Below are 23,010 nucleotides of genomic sequence, written 5' to 3' on the forward strand. Positions count from 1 at the left end.
GATGATAGTACGAAAATATTGGCTTATCTTTTTTTCCGGTCCAAAAAATTTCTGGATCTGCTTATCTCAGCACGCGCGGGGGCGGTGGATCGCGGCTACCACGTTTACCGCGCTTGGTTGCGAACTCGCTTTTCTTCCGCTTCAAGCTGTCATCACTTACGGCGCGTGAACTCCCTATACGCCAGTGGGTTGTCATTCTCCATCTTTCTGGTGGCACCCTTGATCTTTTACTATCGATTTTTGAAGGTTTGATACTGCGCTCAGCGCGATCACACGCCATGCCTGTCGTCAAAGGAGGTGTCTGGTAAGTGTCACTGTTGGAATCCGCCCACGAGGTTTGGTCGCTAACATTCTATTAGGACCAACATTGAGGATGAAGTGCTTCGGGCAGCTGTACGTTATTTTTGACTCACCGGGAACCCCCATAGCCAACGTTTGATAAAGCAAAAACTGACTCGATCGCAGGTATCCAAATATGGTCTCAACCAGTGGGCTCGAGTCTCCTCTCTGCTCGCACGGAAAACCCCAAAGCAATGCAAGGCGCGCTGGATTGAATGGTTGGACCCGGGTATTCGCAAGGTCGAATGGTCGCGGGAAGAGGATGAGAAACTGCTCCACCTTGCAAAGCTGATGCCCACGCAATGGCGCACAATTGCTCCCATCGTCGGGCGCACTGCCACACAATGTCTCGAACGCTACCAGAAACTTTTGGACGAGGCCGAATCTCGCGAAAATGACGAGCTCGGTCTGGGAGGACCTGGCGAGGAGAGCGCCGCCCCCAGTGCGGACGATGTTCGCCGCCTACGGTACGTGAACTTTTTTGTGAAAGGCCATGATGTTCGTGTTGCTGATTCTTTTTAGACCCGGTGAACTCGATCCCGACCCTGAGTCCAAGCCTGCCCGTCCCGATACGATCGATCTGGATGAAGACGAGAAAGAAATGCTGAGCGAAGCGCGTGCTCGTCTTGCCAACACACAGGGTAAAAAGGCCAAACGTAAGGCCCGAGAGCGTCAATTAGAAGAGTCACGTCGACTGGCCGTTCTCCAGAAGCGTCGCGAACTCAAGAATGCTGGTATCAACGTCAAGGTCGTCACGCGGAAGCCCGGCCAGATGGATTACAATGCAGACATTCCATTCGAAAAGCCAGCCGCCCCTGGATTCTACGATACAATTGAAGAGAAAGATCAGAATGAACGCCAACGAGAAGCATTTGATCCTCGGAAGCAGCAACTCGCAAATAAAAGAAAGGGTGACCAAGACGATGATGCGGAGCGCAAGAAGCGCAAGAACGATAAAGGCAGCACCTCGGCCGCCTCTGCTGCAGCTGCACGAGCAGGACAAATGCAGAAGATTCGCGAGGCTGAACAGAGCAACAAGCGACGGGGATTGAACTTGCCAGCACCGCAGGTCAGCGAAAGCGAACTGGAACATGTTGTCAAGATGGGAATGGCTGGGGAGAAAGCTAGTCGAATGGGCTACGATGACGCAGGCACCCGGGAACTCCTTGGAGATTACTCGACTATGATTGGAGGGACTCCCATCAGAACCCCGCGAGCTGCCCCCGAGGAGGATCGCATTGCAAACGAAATCAAGAACATTCGAGCTTTGACTGAAACTCAGTCTTCCCTCCTGGGAGGGGATAACACACCTCTCCACGAGGGCAGCTCATCAACTGGATTTGATGGGATTGCTCCTCGGCGGCAAGCGATTGTCACCCCCAACCCCATGGCCACGCCATTCCGCCAGGCGAATGGCATGGGTGCAACACCTATGCCTGGAATTGGAGCCGGTGCTACGCCCTTGCACACCCCACGAGACCATCTGTCTTTGAACCGGGAGGGAGAGGGTAGTCAGCTCATTGGCAGCACACCCCGAGACATTAAAATGCACGAGAAGTTCGTTCGCGAACAGATGCGCAGCAAGCTGGCCTCGCTTCCCAAGCCCAAAGAATCCGAGTGGGAATTTGATGCTCCATCTGAGACCACTGAGCCCACCATATCTGAGGAGATCAGCGAAGAGGATGCGGCTGAGCGTGATCGCCGTAACAACGAGGCACGAGAGAAGGCCGCCAAGGCTGAATTCAAGCGTCAATCACAAGTTTACCAGCGAGGCCTGCCTCGTCCCGCTGTTCTTGATCTAAACGCTTTGTTGCAACGTGCCTCCCAGGCCACCGGCACCATCGAAGGCCTGATCGCCAACGAAGCTGCCATCCTGATTGCACATGACTCTCGCAAATTCCCCGTCCCCGACGCGCAGATCAAGGGCCAAGCACCAAAGTTGAGTCAGTTGGATGACCGGTTATTGGACGCAGCACGAGCGTCTATTGCCGCAGAGATTGCCTCTGCTGAAGCACAGCAGTCGGAATGGCAAGAGAAATTCGACGACGGCTGGTCATCAGCTCGCGCCAGGTCTCTGCCCGGTCTTGAGAATTACGAGGATGATGAGCAGGATGCCTTCCAGGAAGAACAACGCATGGTTGCGGCCTTTGACACTGTTCAAACATCCCTCTTTGCTACTGCTGAGCGTGGAAACAAGCTCGAAAAGAAGCTGTCGTTGCACTACGGCGGATACCAGAACCGTGCCAAGACGCTGCGGTCAAAGATTCTGGAGGCTGGTGCTGCTTTGCCCGCAGCTGAAAATGAGCTAGACGCTTTCCGCACACTCCAGATCTCTGAGGAAACAGCTGTGACCCGGCGACTTGAGAGACTCCGCGAAGCGGTATCGTTCGTTATGCGGCGTGAGCGGGAGGCTCAGGATTTGTACAAGAGCCGAAAAGATGAGCTTGATGAACTTCTTGCTGGGACGGGTACGGTCAATGGATGGCATTAGGCATTAGGTAGTTTGCTTTTTTTTTCTTCTGCGTCATGACCACAATATCTTGCTCTTCTGTACAATTACTACCTCAGTCTAATTTGACAAACCGTACGCGGTCATTTACTGGAAGATTACCTGACATACATATGTACCCAAATTATCGTGTGCAATAAAGAGTTTGATAAAGATTTCGTATTGGACTAGCTGCTTGCTAATTGATGGCCTCCGACTTGTTAACATCCCAGAGCCTCTCCAACCTCGCTTCCATGAATCAATGTCATCCTTCCTAGATCCTTCTGGAAAGTATCAAGCTACACGAGAAGAATAAAGTCAAAATCCATTGGTAAAGACAAACCGGGTATTATTGTTCGTACTTACCGATGCCATATTAAACGCCGGGCCTTGGTGTCTCGGGCTTTGCACCTTCAACCTTTGGACGATCCTCGTATTCATCATGCTCGTAAATCCCAGAAATCCGCTTATCGTACTTGGCAAGGGTATCCTTTTCCGCATCCGAAACAACAGGGTAGTACTTCTCATAATTCAAGCGAGGCAGAACCTCCAGCATGCGAATGAAAAGCGCGGTCGAACGATCACCAACAATAGCCGGATCATCGGCAGCAACCCTGTGTTTGATGTACGCATTGACCTTGTGACCGTTAACTTCAAAGAACTCACGAGGCGTGCCGCGGTTGGCATAAACATGGATGGAGAAAGGGACGTCGCGGAATGGCTCGCACAGGTCAGTGATGGTCGCCTTGTCGGTTGTCCAGCCATCCCAGCCATGCAGGACGAAGATGCACTCAGTCTTGGACTCGCGGGCTTCTTCGAGGGCCATTGCGAGAAACTTGCCGATTCGACTGATGCCTGGGATTCGGTTCGGGGCGGGTTGGATGATTGTCTGCACCTTGTGGGGACGGAGACCTAGGACACCAAATCGCTTGCGGTGCTCGGCGACGGTGATCACCAGAAGTGAGCGGAGGTATTCGTGCATTTGTTTGGTGGTCACGGTTGCGTTTGGGTAGCTGTGGTCGGTCAGGTTCGAGGCTCGGGCGATGAAGAGCATCACTGGGCCGAGGCGGTCGCGCGTGCCAGTCAGGTTTGCTTTGGATGGCGAGTCTTGCGTGGTGTTGTCGTCCACGGGAGGTGGACGAGGTTTACCCGGTGATTCTTTTATTTGAAGCATGGTTGCAGAGGATGGGACGCGCAGGGAGTGAAGGAAAGAGGATGATAAATCGCAGAGGAGCGAGCACGAGGTAATACCTGAGTCAATATGGAGGTTTGTTTACAATTGCGATCTGATAGTGTATGCCCAAGTAGGCAAGTACGTTCAGAGGAAGGAGCGACCCTAACTTCAAGATTACATGGACTTTGGAAGGAACGTTGGAAGGAAAGCTGAAAACATTGTAAACATACAAGTCGATTGGTGAGATCTCTTGGACACGACTATAGAAAAGTGACAATATGATATCAATATGAATCCATTTCACGCAGTTCACCGCTTCTTGATGCTGACATCAATCTTTCCAATGCCCCAGGCAGCGACAAAGACTGTGAGCAGCCCCGCGAAGATAGTCAAAGGCTTGCGTAGGGCATCAATCATGGAGTGATCGTATGTAACCTAATGGCAAGTTAGCATAAGTGCGAAATAAACAAGTGACAATACAAATCAATACGTACCACGAACTTGGAGTCACGCGCTTCGTCGGTCAGATTATCAACCTCCAGGGTCAAGGTGGTCCGGCCCAGGGTATCCATATAAGTCTTGAGAGAGCTCACGTGAGCGTGAATGTGGTTCGCACCAGGAAGGCCATTGCTGTTGGCTCCCTCGAGGATCTCGAAGCGGACATTGTGAGCACCTTCGGGGAGAACAACACGCACAATCACGCGCTCATACTGGATACCTTCGGCCATCTTAGGTCCCTCAATGAGCGGGGCCTTGAGGACATAGGAGTCGGAGTCGACACCCGCGGCACGGCGCAGGAACGAAGCAAGGTCGTTGTTCCATCCAATGCGGAAGCTATAGTTCCAGCCTCCGAAGATAGGGTAGCGGGGCTTCAGCTCCAAGCTACCCGCGCTCTTACCAACGCTTGGACGGTAGCGGCTGGTCGAGACATTGCCGATATCATCAATGAAGTAAGGGTCGACAGAGCCGGGAAGAAGCGGATATGTCAGCTCACGGACCGCAGAAGTAGGCGCTTTCTGGTAGCTGGTGAAAGTCCACTCGACACGTGAGAACTGCTTGGTCAGCTCTGAGCCGTTGTTGCGGAGCCAGTACCGTTCCTCGGTTGCAAGGTTGCCGCCCCAGTGTGAGACTTCCAAGTCACGCTCCAAAAGATTCACGGTGATTACGGGCTTAGTGAACTCGTAACGGACAGTAATTGGGTGATCGGTGCCCGGGGCCACCTTGGCTGTGTTATATGGGCCGTAGGTGTATGTCGCGCCCTTGCGCTCGGGGTCCGAGCCGGGCTTGAGACCATCAGTGGTTGTGTAATCCGGCACATTGGTGCTGGGGAACTTCAACTTGGTCTTTTGGGTATCCGTCGTGTAGGCGGATGGCATGTAGGCGGAGAAGGAGTAGGTGAGGTATTGCTTGTCCGCCTGTCCAATGGTCGCGGGAAGCGGGCTGAGAGAGGAAAGCACCGAGTACGAGATTCCAAGGGTAATCTGCGACTTCGGGGCTAGAGGCTCGGGAAGGTGAATGACGAAGTATTGGTTGCCGCTGTTTCAATCGATGTTAGAATTGGTGTCACATTGTATGTGCCTCGCCGAGTACAAGGCTAGACCCCTGGCATGGCCATTGGCTTCCCAATTGATACTCACTCGGATGATACAGCTTCAGTATAGTCCACGTCGAAACGTCCCTTCTCGGGGGCCTTCTTATCCCTCACTTCGAAGCCTCCAATACGGTCGAACACCTCAGCAGAGAAGGGGATGTAGTAGTCGTTCTGAGGCTTGTTGTCGACATTCTCCACAACAACATTGACTGTTTCCCGCACATAGCTCTTTTCCAAATTGGTATTCCGAACCAGATTTGTGTTTCTGAAAACCTGCGGTGGTTTGAAGCCGGACGGAAGATCCAATCGACTAGGCGTAGTAAGGTTGGTTGCGGCGCACAGGCTGGGCGCGAGCAGCCCGAGCACCGTGGCGGTGAAAAACCTCATTATGAATACCTGGAGGACACAATTTCTCCAAGATTCAAAAGGTTCAAGAATCCAAGTTGTGAATGTGTCTGGTCGATGAACCTTGGGAAGCTTGCGAAGCTGATGATACGTGGTCCCCATTGTATAATAGGGTCGCCGAAGCGGCCACATCGCGCACTCCGGCTTATCACTGATAAGGGCCTAGTTGATCTCGGGAGCTTCTCCTCATCTTGCTTCTTTATTTCTTGCATACTTGACGTGCAGGTTCAAATTGGCTGGAGGTATAGCTGAATCTTCTTTTCAGCTATCATCATGTTGTCACGCACGATGTTCGCATCTCGAGCTGCTCTAAAGTCTGGCTGTTTGAAGGGAACGCAACTGTCGTCTGCTCGTCGTTATCATGGTCTTGCCCAGAGCAAGTTCTTTAAGGTGTCAGAAGAGGTGCGTGATGCAGTTGCTACAGGGAAACCAGTCGTCTCACTCGAGACGACAATCTATACACACGGTGAGTCTTTCCCTGTTCATTCCTGGGATTGAAGAGCTTCGCTCAAAAGCGGGGAAGCCAAGACTGATCGGCTGTAGGTTTCCCTTATCCCGATAATATTGCTCTCGCCGCCTTGTTGGAGTCTGTTGTGAGAGCCAATGGTGGAGTTCCTGCGACTATAGGAATCCTTGGTGGTGTGGCCAAAGTTGGCCTGAGTACGGAAGAGCTTATCGAGCTGGCCTCGACAGCTCAAGATAAGAGCGCTCTGAAAGTGTCTCGTAGAGATCTCGGGTATATCTGTGGCATGGTGAGTTGTTTTTGCAATGGCTCAGAGGACTGAAACTGATATATAATAGGGCATGGTTGGTAAGCCTATGTATGGCGGTACTACAATCTCGGGCACTATGATCCTGTCAGAACTAGCTGGTATCAAGATCTTTGGTACTGGTGGACTAGGTAAATCCAACGATCAAAGTTCAATCGAAAATGTAGCCCATCTGACTTGCTCTAGGTGGTGTGCATCGCGGAGGAGAAAACTCAATGGATATCTCTGGTAGGGAAGCCTGTGGAAACAAACCCAGAATCCCCAGGTATTAACAAATGATTATAGCCGATCTTACTGAGCTTGGAAGAACCCCGGTGACGGTGATCAGCTCTGGATGCAAGAGTTTCTTGGACATTCCTCGAACGCTCGAATACCTGGAGACCGAAGGTGTCTGCGTGGGTACATTTGCTGATGGCCGAGATGGCCCCGTTGACTTCCCTGCTTTCTTTACACGAGAGAGCGGCATCCGCAGTCCCCGAGTTATTCAAAATGAAGCTGAAGCTGCTGCCATAGTTTGTAAGTTTACCCCATGCGTTGAAAGCTACACTCCCGTTGACAGAATCTCCAGATGCGCAATCAAAGCTTCCAGTAGCCTCCGGAATCCACTTCGCCAACCCCGTCCCCCTGGAGCACTCAATCCCTAAAGCCGAGATGGATCTTGTCATTGAAGAAGCTATCCGCCTTTCCCATGTAGAGGGTTATAACGGCAGTGACAACACGCCATTTGTGCTTGCTAAGATCAAGGAACTAAGCGGTGGAAAGAGCGTAGTCGCTAACCGGGCGTTGGTTGAATCCAATGTCAAGCGTGCAACCCTAGTAGCTGTGGAACTTGCCAAGCTTGAACAAGCTGACCTAGGAACAGGGTCTCGGTGAGTTTTGTTTCTAGATACGAGATACGAGATTCAATCAATGCTAAGTTCGGAGATCTCCTTCCCTCTAGACACATGCCATCAATCCCAGGTGTAGCTTTGCCAAGTCAAGTTGAAGATATCCCGAAACCAGCCATCACCGAGGCACCCATTACCCCGACCCTAAAGGCAGATGTCGTGGTAGCCGGCTCACTAGCCATCGATCTATCCTGCGACTACACTCCATTCGGAGACGAACCCACACAGGTTGCACCAGTACCGCACACCTCCAACCCAGCAGTTATCGGCCAAAGCCTAGGCGGCGTTGGCCACAACGTTGCCGTTGCCGCCAACTACGTCGGTAGCGATGTGCTCTTCTGCAGCGTCGTTGCAGACGATCTCAGCGGCCGCGCCGCACTATCAACCCTTGAAAAAGAAGGCCTCAGCACCGCAGGCATTCAAGTCCTCCCAGCGACGCCATCCACCCGCACAGCACAATACATCGCAATCAACGACGTCAAAAAGGACCTCCTAGTAGCCATGGCCGACATGGGCATCGTCGAGCTACCCGAATCTCAACTCGACTTCGACGGCTTCTGGGAACCTCTCCTCGAACGCACAAAGCCAAACTGGGTCGTTATCGATGCCAACTGGCGGCCCGAAGTAATGGCCAAGTGGAGTGCTGTAGCACGCAAACACGGCGCACGCGTAGCCTTCGAACCCGTTTCAACAGCCAAATCCCGACGTCTGTTCGGCAGCGGTGCAAACAGCACCGGCGCAACTATCGGTACCAATCAGACTGTGCCAGATAATGCTATCAGTCTTGCGTGTCCGAACCGTCTCGAGCTGGCGGCTATGTACACTGCTGCGCGGGAATCTTCTCTTTTCGAGTCTGCGGAATGGTGGCATATCATTAACACGATGAATATGTCTCCGGCAGGCTCGCGTGAGCGTCTCATTGCAGTCACTTCGCTGTCTCTCGTCGATGAGGGCCTTCCGCAGCAGACTGTTCAGCTGCTTCCTTTCATTCCCTGTATCGTTACCAAGCTTGGTGGTGCGGGTGCTCTACTCACTCAGCTTCTGCCACCTGGAGATCCCCGTCTTACGGATCCGGAGTCTGCGCCGTATATTCTTTCCCGCGCGTCGCCTGCGTCGGATGTGCCTTTCGGTGGTGTTTACATGCGTCTGTTCCCGCCTGCTGCTATTCTAGGTGCTGATGACATTGTCAGTGTCAATGCGGCAGGTGATACGCTGCTAGGTGTCGTGGTGGCTGGATTGGCTAAGGACTCTTCCGTGCGCGTTGAGGATGTCATTCCTATTGCTCAGGAGGCGAGCCGTAAAACATTGGCTAGCGCTGGAGGTGTGAGCAAGGAATTGGTTGAGCTGCGGGGCCTATTGGGGCTGTAATTGTGTAGCTGTGACAGGACCCTAGGACTAATAACGTTGATATCTGAAGTAAGGCTCTTCGGACTACTGTACAAATACATCGAATTTCAGGTATACCTTTACCTTTCCGTTTTAGTCTTCACTCCTGGCCACTTTTTAATGAGTAAAATCGAGCAGGCGTCGCTGTTTTGGCTGATTAATTGCAACAGTTCCTTCAACCCATAGGGCTGAGGTCCACTGTAGGGTAATAGCTCTTCATTTATAGTCGTAATATGCCGACCTCAGAGCTTATTAGGCGATACAGCTGGGTTACCTGAAAGCCCAACAAAATGGAACCTGTTTATGATAATGCTCCTTTCTATACTGTAGGAACGGCTCCTCGATAAACAATCGTATTTTTGCGATAAAGTTGCAGAAAGTGATATGACCAGACGAGTGTAAGAAGTGAAATCTCCAGAGGAGCTAAGTCAAATGTGTCCCTTGTCACCCTAACCTGAGGGGGGCAGGGAATGTTATGCTTTCTCAGGCACCCTAAATGGCCTGGACATCAACCCAGAACCGAGTATCATCAGACTGATACTTCTCATCGCTCTCAATCTGCTGTTGAATCCATGCCACAGCATCGATGTACGCTATCCACGATGTGAGAATAAGTCAAGCGATTCATGGAATAGGAAAACTCACCATTGATATCAGCCGTGCCGGGGTTGTTGACACCACTTTCTCCGTTGCGGTGGCCACTGAACCAGGTTTCATATCCGTAGTGTTCCTCACCCTCGTGGCGGGCTTGGATATCTTTGCCCAGATCGGAGCTAGCGAGTATCAGCCAACATGATCGTGGTAGTCTATAAGCCAGAGAACTTACTTGAGGATTGCGCCATTATCAACATCGGCAACAGTCTGTCCGAGGAATTCGGATGCAGAGTGTCGCAAGATGTACCAATTCTGCTTGAAGACACCGAAGTTGGTGGCATCACCACTCTTTCCGTCACCTGTAGGTATGATTGTTAACACCCTACTCGTTTCACAATCTGGTTACTACCTGTACATACCATAGGTGTAATCGGTGGTCATTGTCGTCGTCTCCAGCATTGCAATCGCGAGGTCACGGGTGTTGCCGCCAGCGTCAACCACCGCCTGCTTGCGGGCTCCCAGGCCAGCAATGGTTTCGGTGCCCCGATCATCAGCTCGGACCGCGATATTCTTGAATTCGGTCACTGGAGATGAGAACACTGCCGGCACAAGTGCCATGAGACTGACGAGAGAGAGGAGCTGCATCTTGCAATATAATGGATAAGAAGGCTTTGTGGTTTGACTGTTTTTGATGAGACAGACGGCTTTGATTTTGATGGAGGAAGAAAGTGGAGGACAGCAGCTCCTTCTTATATCCAGATATTTTATATAGCTTAAGCAACAGGAATGGGGGTGATCGGGATGCTCTTTCACGACCGTGTGGGAATAGGAAAAGATCACGTCACTTGGAGGCACCCCATAAGGGTACTGTGAGAATATCGCTTATTCTCCTTGTTGACTTGGAATACGCGACATTGCGTTTCCTGTCTATGCCCGGATCATTTCCTGATCTGGAATCGAGTGCTCATCCCAGTTCACGTAAATCTTTCCTCAATGAAACCGGGCCGTTTCAAGTAGGATCTTGGCTCCGAGATATCTGACAATAGCTCAAAGGAGTAAACATGAGGCGGTATTACAATTGGACTCGAAAGTAGATAGTACAAGTCAATATTTGACCGGAGAAGGATATTGACAAAGTTATCTAAATAACAAAGATATCATGGGGTAGTCCATAGGGTAAAAACAACTATACACTATAATAATGTGGGGGGTAAAAAGGAGCTCAACTCGGTACTTGATTAAATGGGTCCTTAATTAAATCGGATCTCTGCGGAGCTCCTACATCCTTCAGCCCCGCCCACTATTGGCCCAAATAGGAAATTGGATAGGCGCAATGGGAGACTCCGTGACATTCTCGGTATAAAACAATCACACCTCCGGAGATGAGACTGATGTTGGAGTTATTGATGTAGGTGAAGTATAACACCGTTTCCCGTTGAGCACCTTGTTGCGTCTCCAGCGTTTGGTTCTGGGTAACTGCTAGGCGTCGTATCCCAACTAAAACATTTTCAACGGCGATATGTGACCGTCGGCCATGCGTCATGTGCGAGACCATTAGGTTTGGGAGTGAGACTATGTTATAATGGCAGCTGGGATTCGGAGTTGACGTGAGCTTGAAGGTGTATTCTGCTAGACTAGCAGATTTTTAGCCCCGGATAGAGTATTTCACTGTTTCCCATGCTCTTATTATATGTGTTTACGAAGACATTTCATTACTTCCCGCCTTGGTGATTGAGCGGGAATCATCAATGCTAAATTCGTCACTGAATATAATCTTATGCGAGTGAGCAACGTCCCAGTTTCGCTGCTCGAAAAGCCTGTTAAAGACCGCGATTCTAGCGTGTCTTTCAAGTAATGGAAGCCTCCTTTTAGCACCCCATTTGTATCATAGAGTCAACAATGTTTCGGAGCGAACTTCTCAATAAGTAATAAAGGGATTGGATTGAATCAAGCGCCGAAAATTCCCCGGTCTCTGCTAGTTAGAATAGGAAATCTGCCAACCTGTGGCTTCAATTGGTAAGTTTTCCATTTAGTCAAGTCGAGGAAGGATCAAGTTTGAAAGTGTTGGGCAGTTCTCAATACCTCGAGTCACAGGAGAAAGCGAAAGTAGTTCTGTTAAAATAGGAAGACAGAAGAAACACAGAAGAAACACAGAAGAATACGACGCTAACTACCTTAGGCACGGGACACCCGTTCATTCCGGAGGGGAACTCTGGGGAAAACTTAGAACCTTCACATGGGTTTACTCCACAAAGACCAGACTTTAGCGAGGACTAGGGAGGTCTCTAGTGAGGTCTAAAGATGTCTAGCCCCGGTCGATAAACCCTCTTCCTCAGAGAACCGGGGAAGACGAAGACTCCCCACTCATATCATATCCAATTATCACGCTTTCGCTGATCAAACCGTGTTACCCGGAGAGTCAACAACGTGTGCCAGCCCTGATACCAAGTGACCATTGGGGAAAAATCCCAAATCTTTCCCCCTTTCCATTTCCAATGAACTTCCGCCCCTTCAATTCAATAATGATACCAACAATTCTTGAATAAAGGCCAAACCGGATATTTTGGAATCATCCTTTCACAAACCCTCCTCTGTGCCACCAGATGGCATCCAAAGCTCGCCATGACCTAACGGAAATCTCCTTTGATAAGATTCCCCTGGAACGGGGGTCAAATTCCCACGATGAGGACATCTTTTCCGATCTGTCGGCCCGCATCCCCAGCCTACAACCGCTGTCATCGGGTGCCAGAGCAGCCACTAGAGCGGAGCGAAAGATGTCACTGCTCACCGGTTGTCAACTTTACCCAAAGGCAATATTATGGTCAATTGTCCTCTCGTCAACGATCATTATGGAAGGCTACGACACGACACTTCTCGTCAGTTTCTTTACATTCCCGGTCTTCAATCAGAAATATGGAGCCCCAGACCCATCCCAACCGGGAAACTTTGAAATTTCCTCCAAGTGGCAATCGGGCCTGACCTCTGCGGCTGTGGTAGGCCAAATCATCGGGTTATTTATGAACGGCTTCCTCGCAGACCGGTTCGGCTATCGCCGGACAATACTGACGGCCTTGGTCTCTTTGTGTTGTTTTATATTCTTGCCTTTCTTCGCCGTGAATGTCCAGATGTTCTTAGCCGGCCAGGTTCTATGTGGGATTCCGTGGGGAATCTTTCAGACCTTAGCCACAACGTATGCGGCAGAGGTGATGCCAGTTGCACTTCGGGCATATATTCTGAGCAGTATGAACATTTGTTGGTTGATGGGACAGCTCTGTGCTGTTGGAGTAGTTCGCAGCCAAGCAGGAAATGAAACGGAGTGGGCATATCGCATGCCACTTGCCTTACAGTGGGTCTTGGCCGTTCCGATTATAATCGGAGTTTATTTCGCACCCGAGTCCCCAGGTATGAGGTGTTCCCCTAACTCAATTCTTCTATCAAATATTTGAATCTTACGCTGCCATTAGGGTGGCTGATTCGCAAGGAGCGGCCTGAGGAGGCCAGAAGGACGTTACTACGCCTTACCACAGCACACGACGCTTTCAACGTGGACGAGGTGGTAGCGATGATGACACATACCAATGAGACGGAAAAACATCTGGGCAACGGTCAAATTACATACTTGGACTGCTTTAAGGGGATTAATCTCCGGCGCACGGAGATCGCCTGCATGATCTGGATTACACAGCAAGCTTCCTTCTCCAGCTCGGGGACTTACGCAGCGTATTTCTATCAACAAGCCGGTCTCAGCGTTCAAAATTCATTCACCCTTGCTATCGGTATGTACGGCATAGCTATAATTGGCGCGATCCTGTCGTGGTTCTGGATGAGGCGAGCCGGGCGCCGTAGGATCTACCTCATTGGCCTCGCGGTCTCAATGGCTATTCTCACGGTTGCAGGTGGTATCGGGTGTCTACCTACAACAAATGCCCAGTCATGGGCTCTTGGGGGTCTCATTACCCTCCTCGCGTTCATATACAACACCAGCATTGGGCCTATATGTTATGTGCTCGTTGCGGAGATCCCTTGCACCCGGCTGCGCATCAAGAGTGTTATCCTCGCCCGTATCGTTTATAATGTGGCTTCTATCGTGACCAATGTCATTACCCCACGAATGCTGAATCCCACAGCATGGGATTGGAAGGGCAAATCGTGCTTCTTCTTTCTGGGATTTAGCGCCGTGTGTTTCATTTGGTGCTACCTGCGACTCCCGGAGACATTTGGGTTAAGTTACTTGGAGATTGATATCCTGTTTGAAAAGAGGGCTAAAACCAGCAAGTTTCGGGAACTTCAGCGGCACCTGGCAAATAGAGGGTATTTCAGCGTGCCGGATGAGGGTCAAAAGCTGCCCGCCATGTGGTGATGAGTGTTGTTTAGTTTCCTTGATATATATGTAAATTATGATATGATGATTTGTTTAGCACCTGTACTTACATTGTTAAGTCACCTAGATCTTACCCATTATAGGATGTAAAAGAGTGATGTAGGCCTGTTAAGTAACGTAGAAACCCATTGCCCTAATATTCTTATCAAGTCTGGCAGATGGAAACTTGGCCACCCTGCTCTTGGTGCCAAAATCTTCGGATGACGTTGATGCCTTCCGAGGGACTTGATCTGACCAGCGCAGTGACTCGGAGACAATTGCAAGATAAATTTGATAAGAGGGTAACTGGATAGAAAAGTAATCTCAACAGCGTTTGACGTCCCGTTAGGCGGAACTTCCTATCTATCCATCCCGCTGCTTCCATTTCGTCTGGCAGATCATCAAATCCCCGAATCGCTTCTCACTCATCTTTAATATCTTGGTCCGAGCGAGGCTCCCATCCCGCTTCAGCCATCTCAAACGACTCAAATAAGAAGGCCGGTGCAACCGTGCAACCAACTAGTGTCCAAGGCCCTAGGCTTCGAGCATGCTGCCACTCTTGGCGTTCAACAACCTTTTGAGGCTGCTGGCCCTGTATAGAAATTAAGCATTGTCAAGTGGCCGTGATACACATAATAGAGAAATATACAATAGAAAAATAACTTACCGCTGCAAAATCAATCCCTAGAATCGTGTCCCGGATGGGTGTTCCATCATTCCAGGATAGTGAGAGTTGCATAGGGGCGCCAGCGTAGTAATGCCATACCTCGGCGCCATCGAGAACACGGTGCCATTGCGAGAGGCCACTTTTTCCCTCGAGAAGGTAATAAATGCAGGTGCTATGTGAGCGATTGTTTGATGAATTGCGGTCGCGAAAGGTCTCAACGTAGTATCCCTTTTCTGGGTGTGGGGAGAGATTCAATAGCTTGATAATCTCTTCTGCGGATTGGTTGTTCGCCATGTTGGGGAAAAGGGTGGAGTGAAGATGTGCTTGAGGTTAAGTTAAAAGCGGGAAAAAGATGACCAAATATAGTTACCCTCTACCCTGGATGAGTCACTAAGTTACGATACGGAGTATTGATAGTCTACATTGCTTCTACCAGCAAATCATATCTCGGCGTGGGGATACATCAGCTTACTTTCCATCCACGCCAAGATGTCAGTCAGACTTTAGTTTCGATAGCTCGCTATCTTGAACCAATTTTTAACAACCTTTGCCTACGCCTGCGTACAGCACTAGGTAAAATAATTTCTTTGTCAGACACTCAACATCACGTATGGGCAACATATATATCATGGACATCTATAAAGTTGACCGTCATTGATCCACTGGAAGAATATTTTCATCAATTGAACAACAAATTGTGAATTCAAAAAATCACAATATTAAGGATGTAATTTGCAGCCAACACAAGGAGCAGGTGGCTCTTCGCTTTGGTATATATCAGTCCTTGGTTCCCCGGCTACATTCATATATCCCACAGCACCTTTCTCAAGACGAAATATGGCATGGTCCACAAGCGTATACGTCCCAGGAACCTGCATTTTCATATCAACGACCGTAGAACCGCCCGGGGGAACACTAACGGTCGAAGCAAACTGTCCAGGGGGGCTAACAACGTCGCCATCGCGATAGACCTTCTCAAAGTTACTCCCAATGACATGAAACGAACTCGTAAGGTTTGGCCCTGCATTCCCAAAAAATATGCGAACTCTCTCATCCACAGAAGCTTTGAGGGGCTTATCTCTTGTCAACGCGGACTCATGTCCATTGAAGACAACGACACTTGGCTCCTCTCGAATCGCATTGGGATACGAAAACTCCACTGTCGACGACGGTTTTCCGTTGTCCTCGATTTCCGGCGCCTCGTGATAAAACTCGCTCTGCATCACATAGTACTCGCGATCTACCGGAGCGAGATCCCCTTCGGCTGGTTGCACATACATGAGCCCATACATGCCGTTGGCAATATGCACTGGTACCGGTGCTGCTGCACAATGGTACACATAAAGACCTGGCCATTGGAGCCGAACCCTCGCGGTCTTGGTCTGGCCTTCTTCTGCTGTTGTCAGTGCAGAACCACCCCCCGGTCCCTGAATTGCATGGCAGTCGATGTTGTGCGGGTTCCCGGTTTCGTCACGGTTCGTCAGTGATATCTCCACGACATCGCCGACTCGAGCTCGTATGAACGGGCCAGGGACAGTGCCATTGAAATTCCATTGCTCGTACTTGTATTGACTAGTCAATTGTTTCACTTTGGTGGAAGTTATCAACGGCACCTCGAGGAGAACAGGGTGGTTTCGAGTAATCGATGGAGGGACATTTGGTGCAGATGTGAGCACTGCTTTCTCTCTCGGGAGGTTTGAGATGTCTTTGCATCGTTCTTCGGAGGTATTGCAAGGGCCCGAGTGTAATTGCGACGCTTCATTTGCTTGAGGCGCCAGGATTGGGTCTGACCCGCTTGCTTGCTCGGTCTTGGCCGAGTCCATCTTGAGTGTGCCCTGGTGTCGAAAATATACGAGCACACTGAACACGATTGATGCAGATAGAGCAAGAAAATATCTTGATGAGATGTATCCTGCATGGCTGTTTCCTCTAGTTTGGGATTGTCCTGTCGAAATATACCTGGTCTGTCTGATTCCAGCTTGCAAAAGGGGCGGCTGGAATGGGGCATAGGACGAAGGATGGAATAACCATTTGTTTCTTAGAGCGCCGAGAGCGCCGAGAGCGCGGTGTTGCCGGGCTACCACCAGTTTTGGGAAGAAATTCGACATCATACGCGACATATTCATCCGTCTTTGCATGATTCGACGAAGCCCGAGACATATTCATCCGTCTTCGCATGATTGACGAAGCCCGACGGATACTGATCGTAATGATTGTTATTATATGTATGACATCGACATGATGCAATAGGTGTCACAAGCAGCGCCTCGTGGACGCTTCAGGTGAGTGGCGTCTGAAAGCGCTCATCACGAGGATCTTGCTTCAGTCTTGCCTCCGGATTGGGATTTCTGTACCGTCCAGCTTGCCTACAAGTTGTAGGATGATGTAAGAACATTTCGCAAAAGTGTTAGTTAACACACCTGGGACCAAAGGTGCCAAGACTTATTCGTAGTGACAGTTGTCTACCATGGTAGAGAACGTTGGTCCCACGGGGCTTGGCTTTTAGGGCTGAGTTTATAAGTTTTTAGTCTATTACCGGTTCTTACTCTTATCTAGCTTTATTTCCTATATATTGAATCTGATCTAACTAGTTATATAAGTCTATTTAATCTTACGTGTTTTCAGACTAGGTGTCAGCTTTTGCTTCTAGATCCTTCGAGTTCGTCAAGTCTCTTTTTAGCGGTTCCGATTGGGGAGAAACGGAGCTAGTGATAACGATTAACGTAAAACGAGGGACGCTAAACACTTTCGGGCTGTCCCCCATATTGGATCATATGTATAAGCTAACCCGAAAATAAAAATAAAAACATAGATTGAGGAGGGAAGAGATGGAGGGAATGGAGGGAATGGAGGGAAGAGATGGAGGGAGGTGAGGGAAAGGTGATATATCACATAAAATTCCATGCATCACCGCCTTCTCGACGCACGTATACCATTTGTATACTTCGCGCTAATTTCATCTTTTGTATACATATTTTACACCTCGCTGTAACAGGTGGCCGACCTACAATTGATCTTGAACCCTATAAAAATGAAATCAATACTCTTTTTTTTAGGGCGGCGCTGCTTCTAATTCTATATACGACACTTTCCGCGCTACATATAGCCCTTACTACCATACCCCGTACAATAAGGAGACACCTTGAAACATCAGGGTTAATCAGATAACCCAACAATTCATAAACCAACAATAATTAAGTCCCAGGTGGAATATTTCGTCGCCCATAGCTATGTATGATATTCCCACTCCCACTTCCGTGCTTTGTATAGTCCCGGGGGATTATCTAGAGCATACGAGGTATAGATTAGCCACATGTCTTATGGATGCATCCCATGCTTGGGTAGGTCATACCGTGTCTATCATGAGGCCATCTTGGATCTTGCGAAATGCGTGGAGATGAGGTGAGTTGGGTGTTATATTTTGGTAGAGTCTCTAAAGAAACGGAGAGTAAGCCAGTGAACAGAAACCATAATCTTAGACATACCTCGCTTGGAATTCTGTTTCGAGATGTATTTCCAAAGAGCGCATAAAGGTTGGATCAAAGCGACAAATAATGCCATGATTGCGATAATAGCTTCGACGGAAAGACCCATTGCATCGGGAAGCGTGGTGTAGAAGACACTAGAGGCAAGAAGCTTGCAATTGCAACAAAAGGGTGATCAAGTAAAAACTTGAGAAGGGGAAGAGAAAATCGAAAGTGGATGTTTTCTGGAAGGTAGAAAGTAGAGTAAATATATGTTTTTATGTTTTCCAAATGTAGACATAACTGCCTCTTTTGGTGATTTTTTTAGACATCGTCTATCATTGGAGCGCAAGTCTGTCAATATGCACGCCTGACTTTGAAGCCAATCATAGTGGCGCCTACATATGCTAGTCTCCACCTGCCCCTGTCCATTAACTGGTGACGGCGCACACTTAACGCTCCCAATGCTTCGTGCTGTGCATGACGATCGCTTTCCCCGGGTACTTTTAGGTGCCACGAACCAGATCTGTCGAGGTCTAGACTAGCGACCCCTGGGCAATTTAGACCTGCCCCTGATTAGTACTCAATGTAATCAAAAGCAGAGCCTCTAGTTTTTATTTTTTATAATTTTTATATTTTTTGTTAAAAAGAAAAAAAGAAATTTTAGTACAATTGTTTATTCCTGGAGATTTGAACAAATATACATACTAATTTCCAAAGTATTCAACTATATAGTTACTCGGAATTTAAGAGATAATTGCCAAATAGTAAACCCATCTATCTAATTGCTGAGGCAGCAAGGCTGTCTAAGACAGATAGGACCTTTGCTCCCCACCTAGTTTGATTTTGCTTCTTCCTTCTCTCTATCTCAGCCATTAACTCAATTTAACCTATGGTTTCTTTCCCACCCTGCCTTTCCCTACACTAATTGAGGATCCACTCAGCCTAATTCAGACATAGAGAGCCTGAATAGTGGCCCTTCTACAGCGCCATTCGAGTCGACCCAGTCAAAGCGACCGGATGGCTTTGCCAACTACACATCCTTAGGACCTTAAGCTCCTCTCGGCTTCTTGAAGCGGTTGAACAGGGTGCTGCCCCAAAAGCTATATGGACAGATACCAAGATAAATAGAAAGACGATGCTGGTTATGAGTATGTCTATTATCCTGGTGGTCCCTATTGACCTCCATGCAGTCATCTACAAGACAGAAAAACAGGTTAAAACACCACCTAGCACTCAATATCCTTTAGCGGCTTTTGTCGTCGGCACAAGTCCCGGATCCAACAATCCAACCTGCACAAGCACACCAGCCTGATCCCAATAAAGACTCTGGCGGGTAATCTGACTGGCACTGAAGCTTGCCACCACGACGACAATTACCTTGATATCTCGATTGGTTGGTGGAACACCAGGTAACAACCATGGAATCTCAGCAGTATGTTGACAGGAAAACAACATCTCATCCACGATGCGATCCACACCTACAGTGCGCGACAAAAGACGGACACCCTGATCAACCGGCCCAGCAGGGATATACGCATGAGCGAAGAAATCTCTCAAGGTTGAGATATCAGAGCCTGCAATATACAATCAGTAAATCCCCGAACCGTATCGTAGATAAAATAAAAGGGGGAAAAGAAAAAAAAAAGAAAAACTCACCTCCAGCATCGGTAGGAATACACTTGACAAAAACCTCACCAGCGGGACATCCCAATTCACCATAATGGCCATGACCAGTCAACATCGCAACCGCGGGCTCAGAGCCAGAACCTTCAAGATGCCGTTTCCGCAACTCCAGCTCACCAACCACACGATCCCAATACTCTTCCCAAACAGTCTCAATATTAGTAACAGCCCAATGACTCCCGATATTAAACGAGCGGCGCAGACATCCCATCACCCGACTCCACGCCAATTGCGAGCTGATCTCATCGTCGACGTTCAATTGCGAATCCACCTCGCCTTCTTTCTCTTCTGCGATTTCCCGCTCTGCAAACCCGGCTCTGGACCCCGGGTACGTGTACACATAGCAGCGATGTTTTTTCTTGTATGTGACGTCGCCTTCTGTGACACTAATACCGATCCATGGCCACAGCGCGCAGGGCTGGACTCGTGGGCCTGGGATGTGGATTTGGATTGGGAGATATGTTGACTTGCAGGCTGGACCGAAAATTGAACTTGTGTCTGAGCAGCCTGGCACTTCGCAGTTTTCTTTTTCCCTGTAGGTGAATTGGTCTGTCGAGGAGAGGGGATAGTAGGCTATCAAGGCGCATAGGTGTGGGAATGGGTTTGTGTTGCTTGATACTGTGTGGTGCAAAGCTAGGAGGAGGTAGGCGGGTCGGTGATATGCTGGGAGTATAAGGTTAGTCGGATTTCTGTTATATATTGCAAGGAATGAGGTATCTGCTTCGAATAGCGGAAGCTTGTACATAATAGACAAAGAAAGTGGAATAGAAGACGTACCGACTATCGCATACCGCTCTCCATTCTCGAGTTCGTCTTCTTTGTCATGCACGGCCTTCGTCAGTGCTTTTGCGTCCTTCTCTTCATTCCCGCTGCCGAGGAATGGGATATAGATCACATCGAAGCCTTCTGCCTGGAAGCGGTGGACTACGTGAGTATCGAACGCCACGGTGTCGGAAATCAGGAGTAGGTGTCGGGGTGCTGGCTCTTCATATCGCCAGCTGTGGTTACGGGAGCTCGTGCTCACTGTCCGCTGTATTCCGTGCGGATGAGATGCTGCGGAATTAGGGCCCGTAGAATCTGCGTCTATGTCTGCTGGGTTACTGCCGGAGCTTTGGGCTCGACGTCGAGTGAGGCGTTGGAATACGTTGACCATGGTCTGAATTTGGGATGGTTGATTAAATTAAATTAGGGGGGCATGTATCCATGTTTATATGTGGGAATATCAGCTTGGAGTTCGGATTGCTCGGATTGCTGTTCTTGGTATTACAATGCCAATGCTTAGGGTTCTTGGGTGACGTCATCGAGTACAGACCATTCTATTCTATGTGGGCAGTTTGGTCTATTCTGAGGGAAGAAAAAGGAAACTAGTGGCCTAGGCGCACATTTGATGACAGAATTTTTGGAAAAAAAAAAAAAAAGAAAGAAAGAAATACATAACAGTACATGCAAAGAGGTATAGCGGCCAAATGCCTGATTTTGTAGGGCTGATGTCTTAATATGCCTGAATTATGCCCAATACATATTAAACGGCGTACCACACCGCTCTATACCGTGTACTGTACATTGAAGCTATCCCCATCACCCAAAGTCTCTGGTTGCTCGACCCCAGGACATTGGCATTCGGGCGGGACTGGTGCTGGAGGAGGATTATGTTTGCCCAGCGCGAGGCATCATGCCCACACCGAGTGGGGCCTGATGGGGCATTGGCAGGCCCCGCTCGGCTATCTTGGCGGCCCGGGAAGGTTGACGCGCGGGCGGTTGGTTGTAGTGGGGGCCCCGGGCGAGGTTGACGTGCGGACTGGTGGTATGCATTCCCCAGTGCTACAGTCAAGACACGCACCAAGCTTCAAAATAACTGAGACCAATTTTGCTTCTACATGAGCCATCAAGTTCAAGCAAAAGCACCTTCCAAAGGAACAACAGCACGCATCAAACTCAATTAGCATCCACATCAATCTCAATATTATCTAGCATCTTGTCCTTCTCTTTCATTAATGCCTAGATCTCATTAAAAGTAAATAACTGCTTAAATTCCTCCGCTTCCTACACCTTAAGATCAAACCTGGATATACAGAGGTATAGCATTAGCTCCTCGATATCTGTGTACTATGTAGTATATACAGGCTGGAACATACGTAAAAAAACCGCTATTGATCAGCTATTTTATATATGCCTAGACCGTAGTCATGCGTAATAATGGGCTTTGATGGGGGCCTTGATGGGCCCCTATTGATGGGCTTTGGGCCCGGGATCCAGGCCCATTTGTAGGCTTTGCGGAGGTCTAACCCATGTTGCAGGTAATTAACGTCAAGACCAAGCTGGTAGGCGGTATGATTCTGCCATAGGATAATTCCCCTGTCTAAAGAAGAAGGCGGTATGCTTATGCCTCAAAGTGAGGTTATAACTATGGAACCGAACGCAGAGGTATTCCGCCCTTCGGGGCATATGGTCAAATGAAAATATACAGAGAAGATTAGCATGGCCCCTGCACTAAGGATGACACGCTCAATCAAAGAGAAGCTACCTATTTTTTTTTTTATTCACGCAAGCTCGATGAAGGTGGTAGAGTAAAAACAACCATATCATTACACTGGTCTATACTACGCGTTGCGTGACAGTCACGTGCCATCGCCGTTCAACTCCCTACGTTGTCGCGGAGTTTAAATGATAAGTGAACTGAAAATATATAGAAAATATTAACGAAGCCCCTGCACTATGCCATGACTCTTTTTCCTTCGAGATTCTATAATGACGTTGTACTATGTGGGTCTTTTTGACTGTGTTTTATTGGTCTTAACTTGTTGAAGGATCACGAGTGTGATGCACACCCCTCCTAGGCTATAGTCAAGTCTGAGTCCCTTCAACTCGTGTCATCGCCTGAAAGAATTCTAGCATTGATCCATGTGTCAAGCTGTTGGTTCTTGCTGATCCTGGGCTTACCGGATCCAAGAACGCAAAGGTTGTTGGTGCCCCCATCAAGAATACCGTCGGACACAAGAAAGTAACTCCCACCAAACCCCTGCCCTGTCGATCAAATAACTGGGAAGAAAAATCAGAACGTCGCCGTGAAGAATCCGGTCCATCATTTGTGCCGTATTGATCACACCTCAATTCATACTCACTCTTGGGATCTTTTCGGCTCCGTTTTAACTTTCCTATCAACTGGCACCAGGTTATTCTCTTCTCTTTAGATTGCTAC

The 23,010-nt window shown here is 49.0% G+C and overlaps 9 protein-coding genes across 9 annotated transcripts; 3 read left to right on the forward strand and 6 right to left on the reverse strand.

Annotated features, from left to right (window-relative positions):
* Window positions 1–154: 154 nt before the first annotated feature.
* Window positions 155–2,830, forward strand: cef1 (putative cell division control protein (Cdc5); the record flags this gene model as incomplete). Its single annotated transcript, XM_040953823.2, has 4 exons — window positions 155–304; window positions 360–393; window positions 466–806; window positions 862–2,830. Exons 1-4 carry the CDS (start codon window positions 279–281, stop codon window positions 2,828–2,830), a joined length of 2,370 nt encoding a protein of 789 aa, XP_040815802.2. The 5' UTR covers window positions 155–278.
* A 373-nt stretch (window positions 2,831–3,203) lies between these two features.
* N7455_011846 (uncharacterized protein) lies at window positions 3,204–4,001 on the reverse strand (the record flags this gene model as incomplete). Its single annotated transcript, XM_040953959.2, has 1 exon — window positions 3,204–4,001. The coding sequence occupies one exon, from the start codon at window positions 3,999–4,001 to the stop codon at window positions 3,204–3,206; it is 798 nt and encodes a 265-aa protein (XP_040815608.2).
* A 309-nt stretch (window positions 4,002–4,310) lies between these two features.
* Window positions 4,311–6,099, reverse strand: N7455_011847 (dolichyl-diphosphooligosaccharide--protein glycotransferase subunit OST1; the record flags this gene model as incomplete). The annotated part of the gene is made up of 3 exons (XM_040953850.2): window positions 4,311–4,436; window positions 4,496–5,537; window positions 5,639–6,099. The coding sequence occupies 3 exons, from the start codon at window positions 6,097–6,099 to the stop codon at window positions 4,311–4,313; spliced, it is 1,629 nt and encodes a 542-aa protein (XP_040815664.2).
* Window positions 6,100–6,241: 142 nt separating this feature from the next.
* N7455_011848 (pseudouridine-5'-phosphate glycosidase/carbohydrate kinase family protein) lies at window positions 6,242–9,022 on the forward strand (the record flags this gene model as incomplete). Its single annotated transcript, XM_040953974.2, has 7 exons — window positions 6,242–6,463; window positions 6,541–6,749; window positions 6,799–6,898; window positions 6,954–6,995; window positions 7,053–7,283; window positions 7,336–7,636; window positions 7,708–9,022. Exons 1-7 carry the CDS (start codon window positions 6,271–6,273, stop codon window positions 9,020–9,022), a joined length of 2,391 nt encoding a protein of 796 aa, XP_040815607.2. The 5' UTR covers window positions 6,242–6,270.
* A 510-nt stretch (window positions 9,023–9,532) lies between these two features.
* On the reverse strand, window positions 9,533–10,279 carry N7455_011849 (uncharacterized protein; the record flags this gene model as incomplete). Its single annotated transcript, XM_040953753.2, has 4 exons — window positions 9,533–9,633; window positions 9,686–9,813; window positions 9,867–9,993; window positions 10,054–10,279. The coding sequence occupies 4 exons, from the start codon at window positions 10,277–10,279 to the stop codon at window positions 9,533–9,535; spliced, it is 582 nt and encodes a 193-aa protein (XP_040815663.2).
* Window positions 10,280–12,237: 1,958 nt separating this feature from the next.
* Window positions 12,238–13,994, forward strand: N7455_011850 (putative MFS sugar transporter; the record flags this gene model as incomplete). The annotated part of the gene is made up of 2 exons (XM_040953858.2): window positions 12,238–13,036; window positions 13,099–13,994. The coding sequence occupies 2 exons, from the start codon at window positions 12,238–12,240 to the stop codon at window positions 13,992–13,994; spliced, it is 1,695 nt and encodes a 564-aa protein (XP_040815804.2).
* A 421-nt stretch (window positions 13,995–14,415) lies between these two features.
* N7455_011851 (cupin domain-containing protein) lies at window positions 14,416–14,955 on the reverse strand (the record flags this gene model as incomplete). The annotated part of the gene is made up of 2 exons (XM_040953838.2): window positions 14,416–14,586; window positions 14,662–14,955. 2 exons carry the CDS (start codon window positions 14,953–14,955, stop codon window positions 14,416–14,418), a joined length of 465 nt encoding a protein of 154 aa, XP_040815791.2.
* Window positions 14,956–15,380: 425 nt separating this feature from the next.
* N7455_011852 (putative multicopper oxidase) lies at window positions 15,381–16,484 on the reverse strand (the record flags this gene model as incomplete). The annotated part of the gene is made up of 1 exon (XM_040953725.2): window positions 15,381–16,484. The coding sequence occupies one exon, from the start codon at window positions 16,482–16,484 to the stop codon at window positions 15,381–15,383; it is 1,104 nt and encodes a 367-aa protein (XP_040815834.2).
* A 2,877-nt stretch (window positions 16,485–19,361) lies between these two features.
* N7455_011853 (dienelactone hydrolase) lies at window positions 19,362–20,964 on the reverse strand (the record flags this gene model as incomplete). The annotated part of the gene is made up of 3 exons (XM_040953897.2): window positions 19,362–19,702; window positions 19,785–20,474; window positions 20,589–20,964. The coding sequence occupies 3 exons, from the start codon at window positions 20,962–20,964 to the stop codon at window positions 19,362–19,364; spliced, it is 1,407 nt and encodes a 468-aa protein (XP_040815733.2).
* Between the last annotated feature and the right edge of the window lie 2,046 nt (window positions 20,965–23,010).

The sequence above is a fragment of the Penicillium solitum genome (assembly GCF_028829755.1).
Source record: "Penicillium solitum strain IBT 25940 chromosome Unknown utg000009l_segment0_segment0, whole genome shotgun sequence".
Classification (NCBI taxonomy): domain Eukaryota; kingdom Fungi; phylum Ascomycota; class Eurotiomycetes; order Eurotiales; family Aspergillaceae; genus Penicillium; species Penicillium solitum.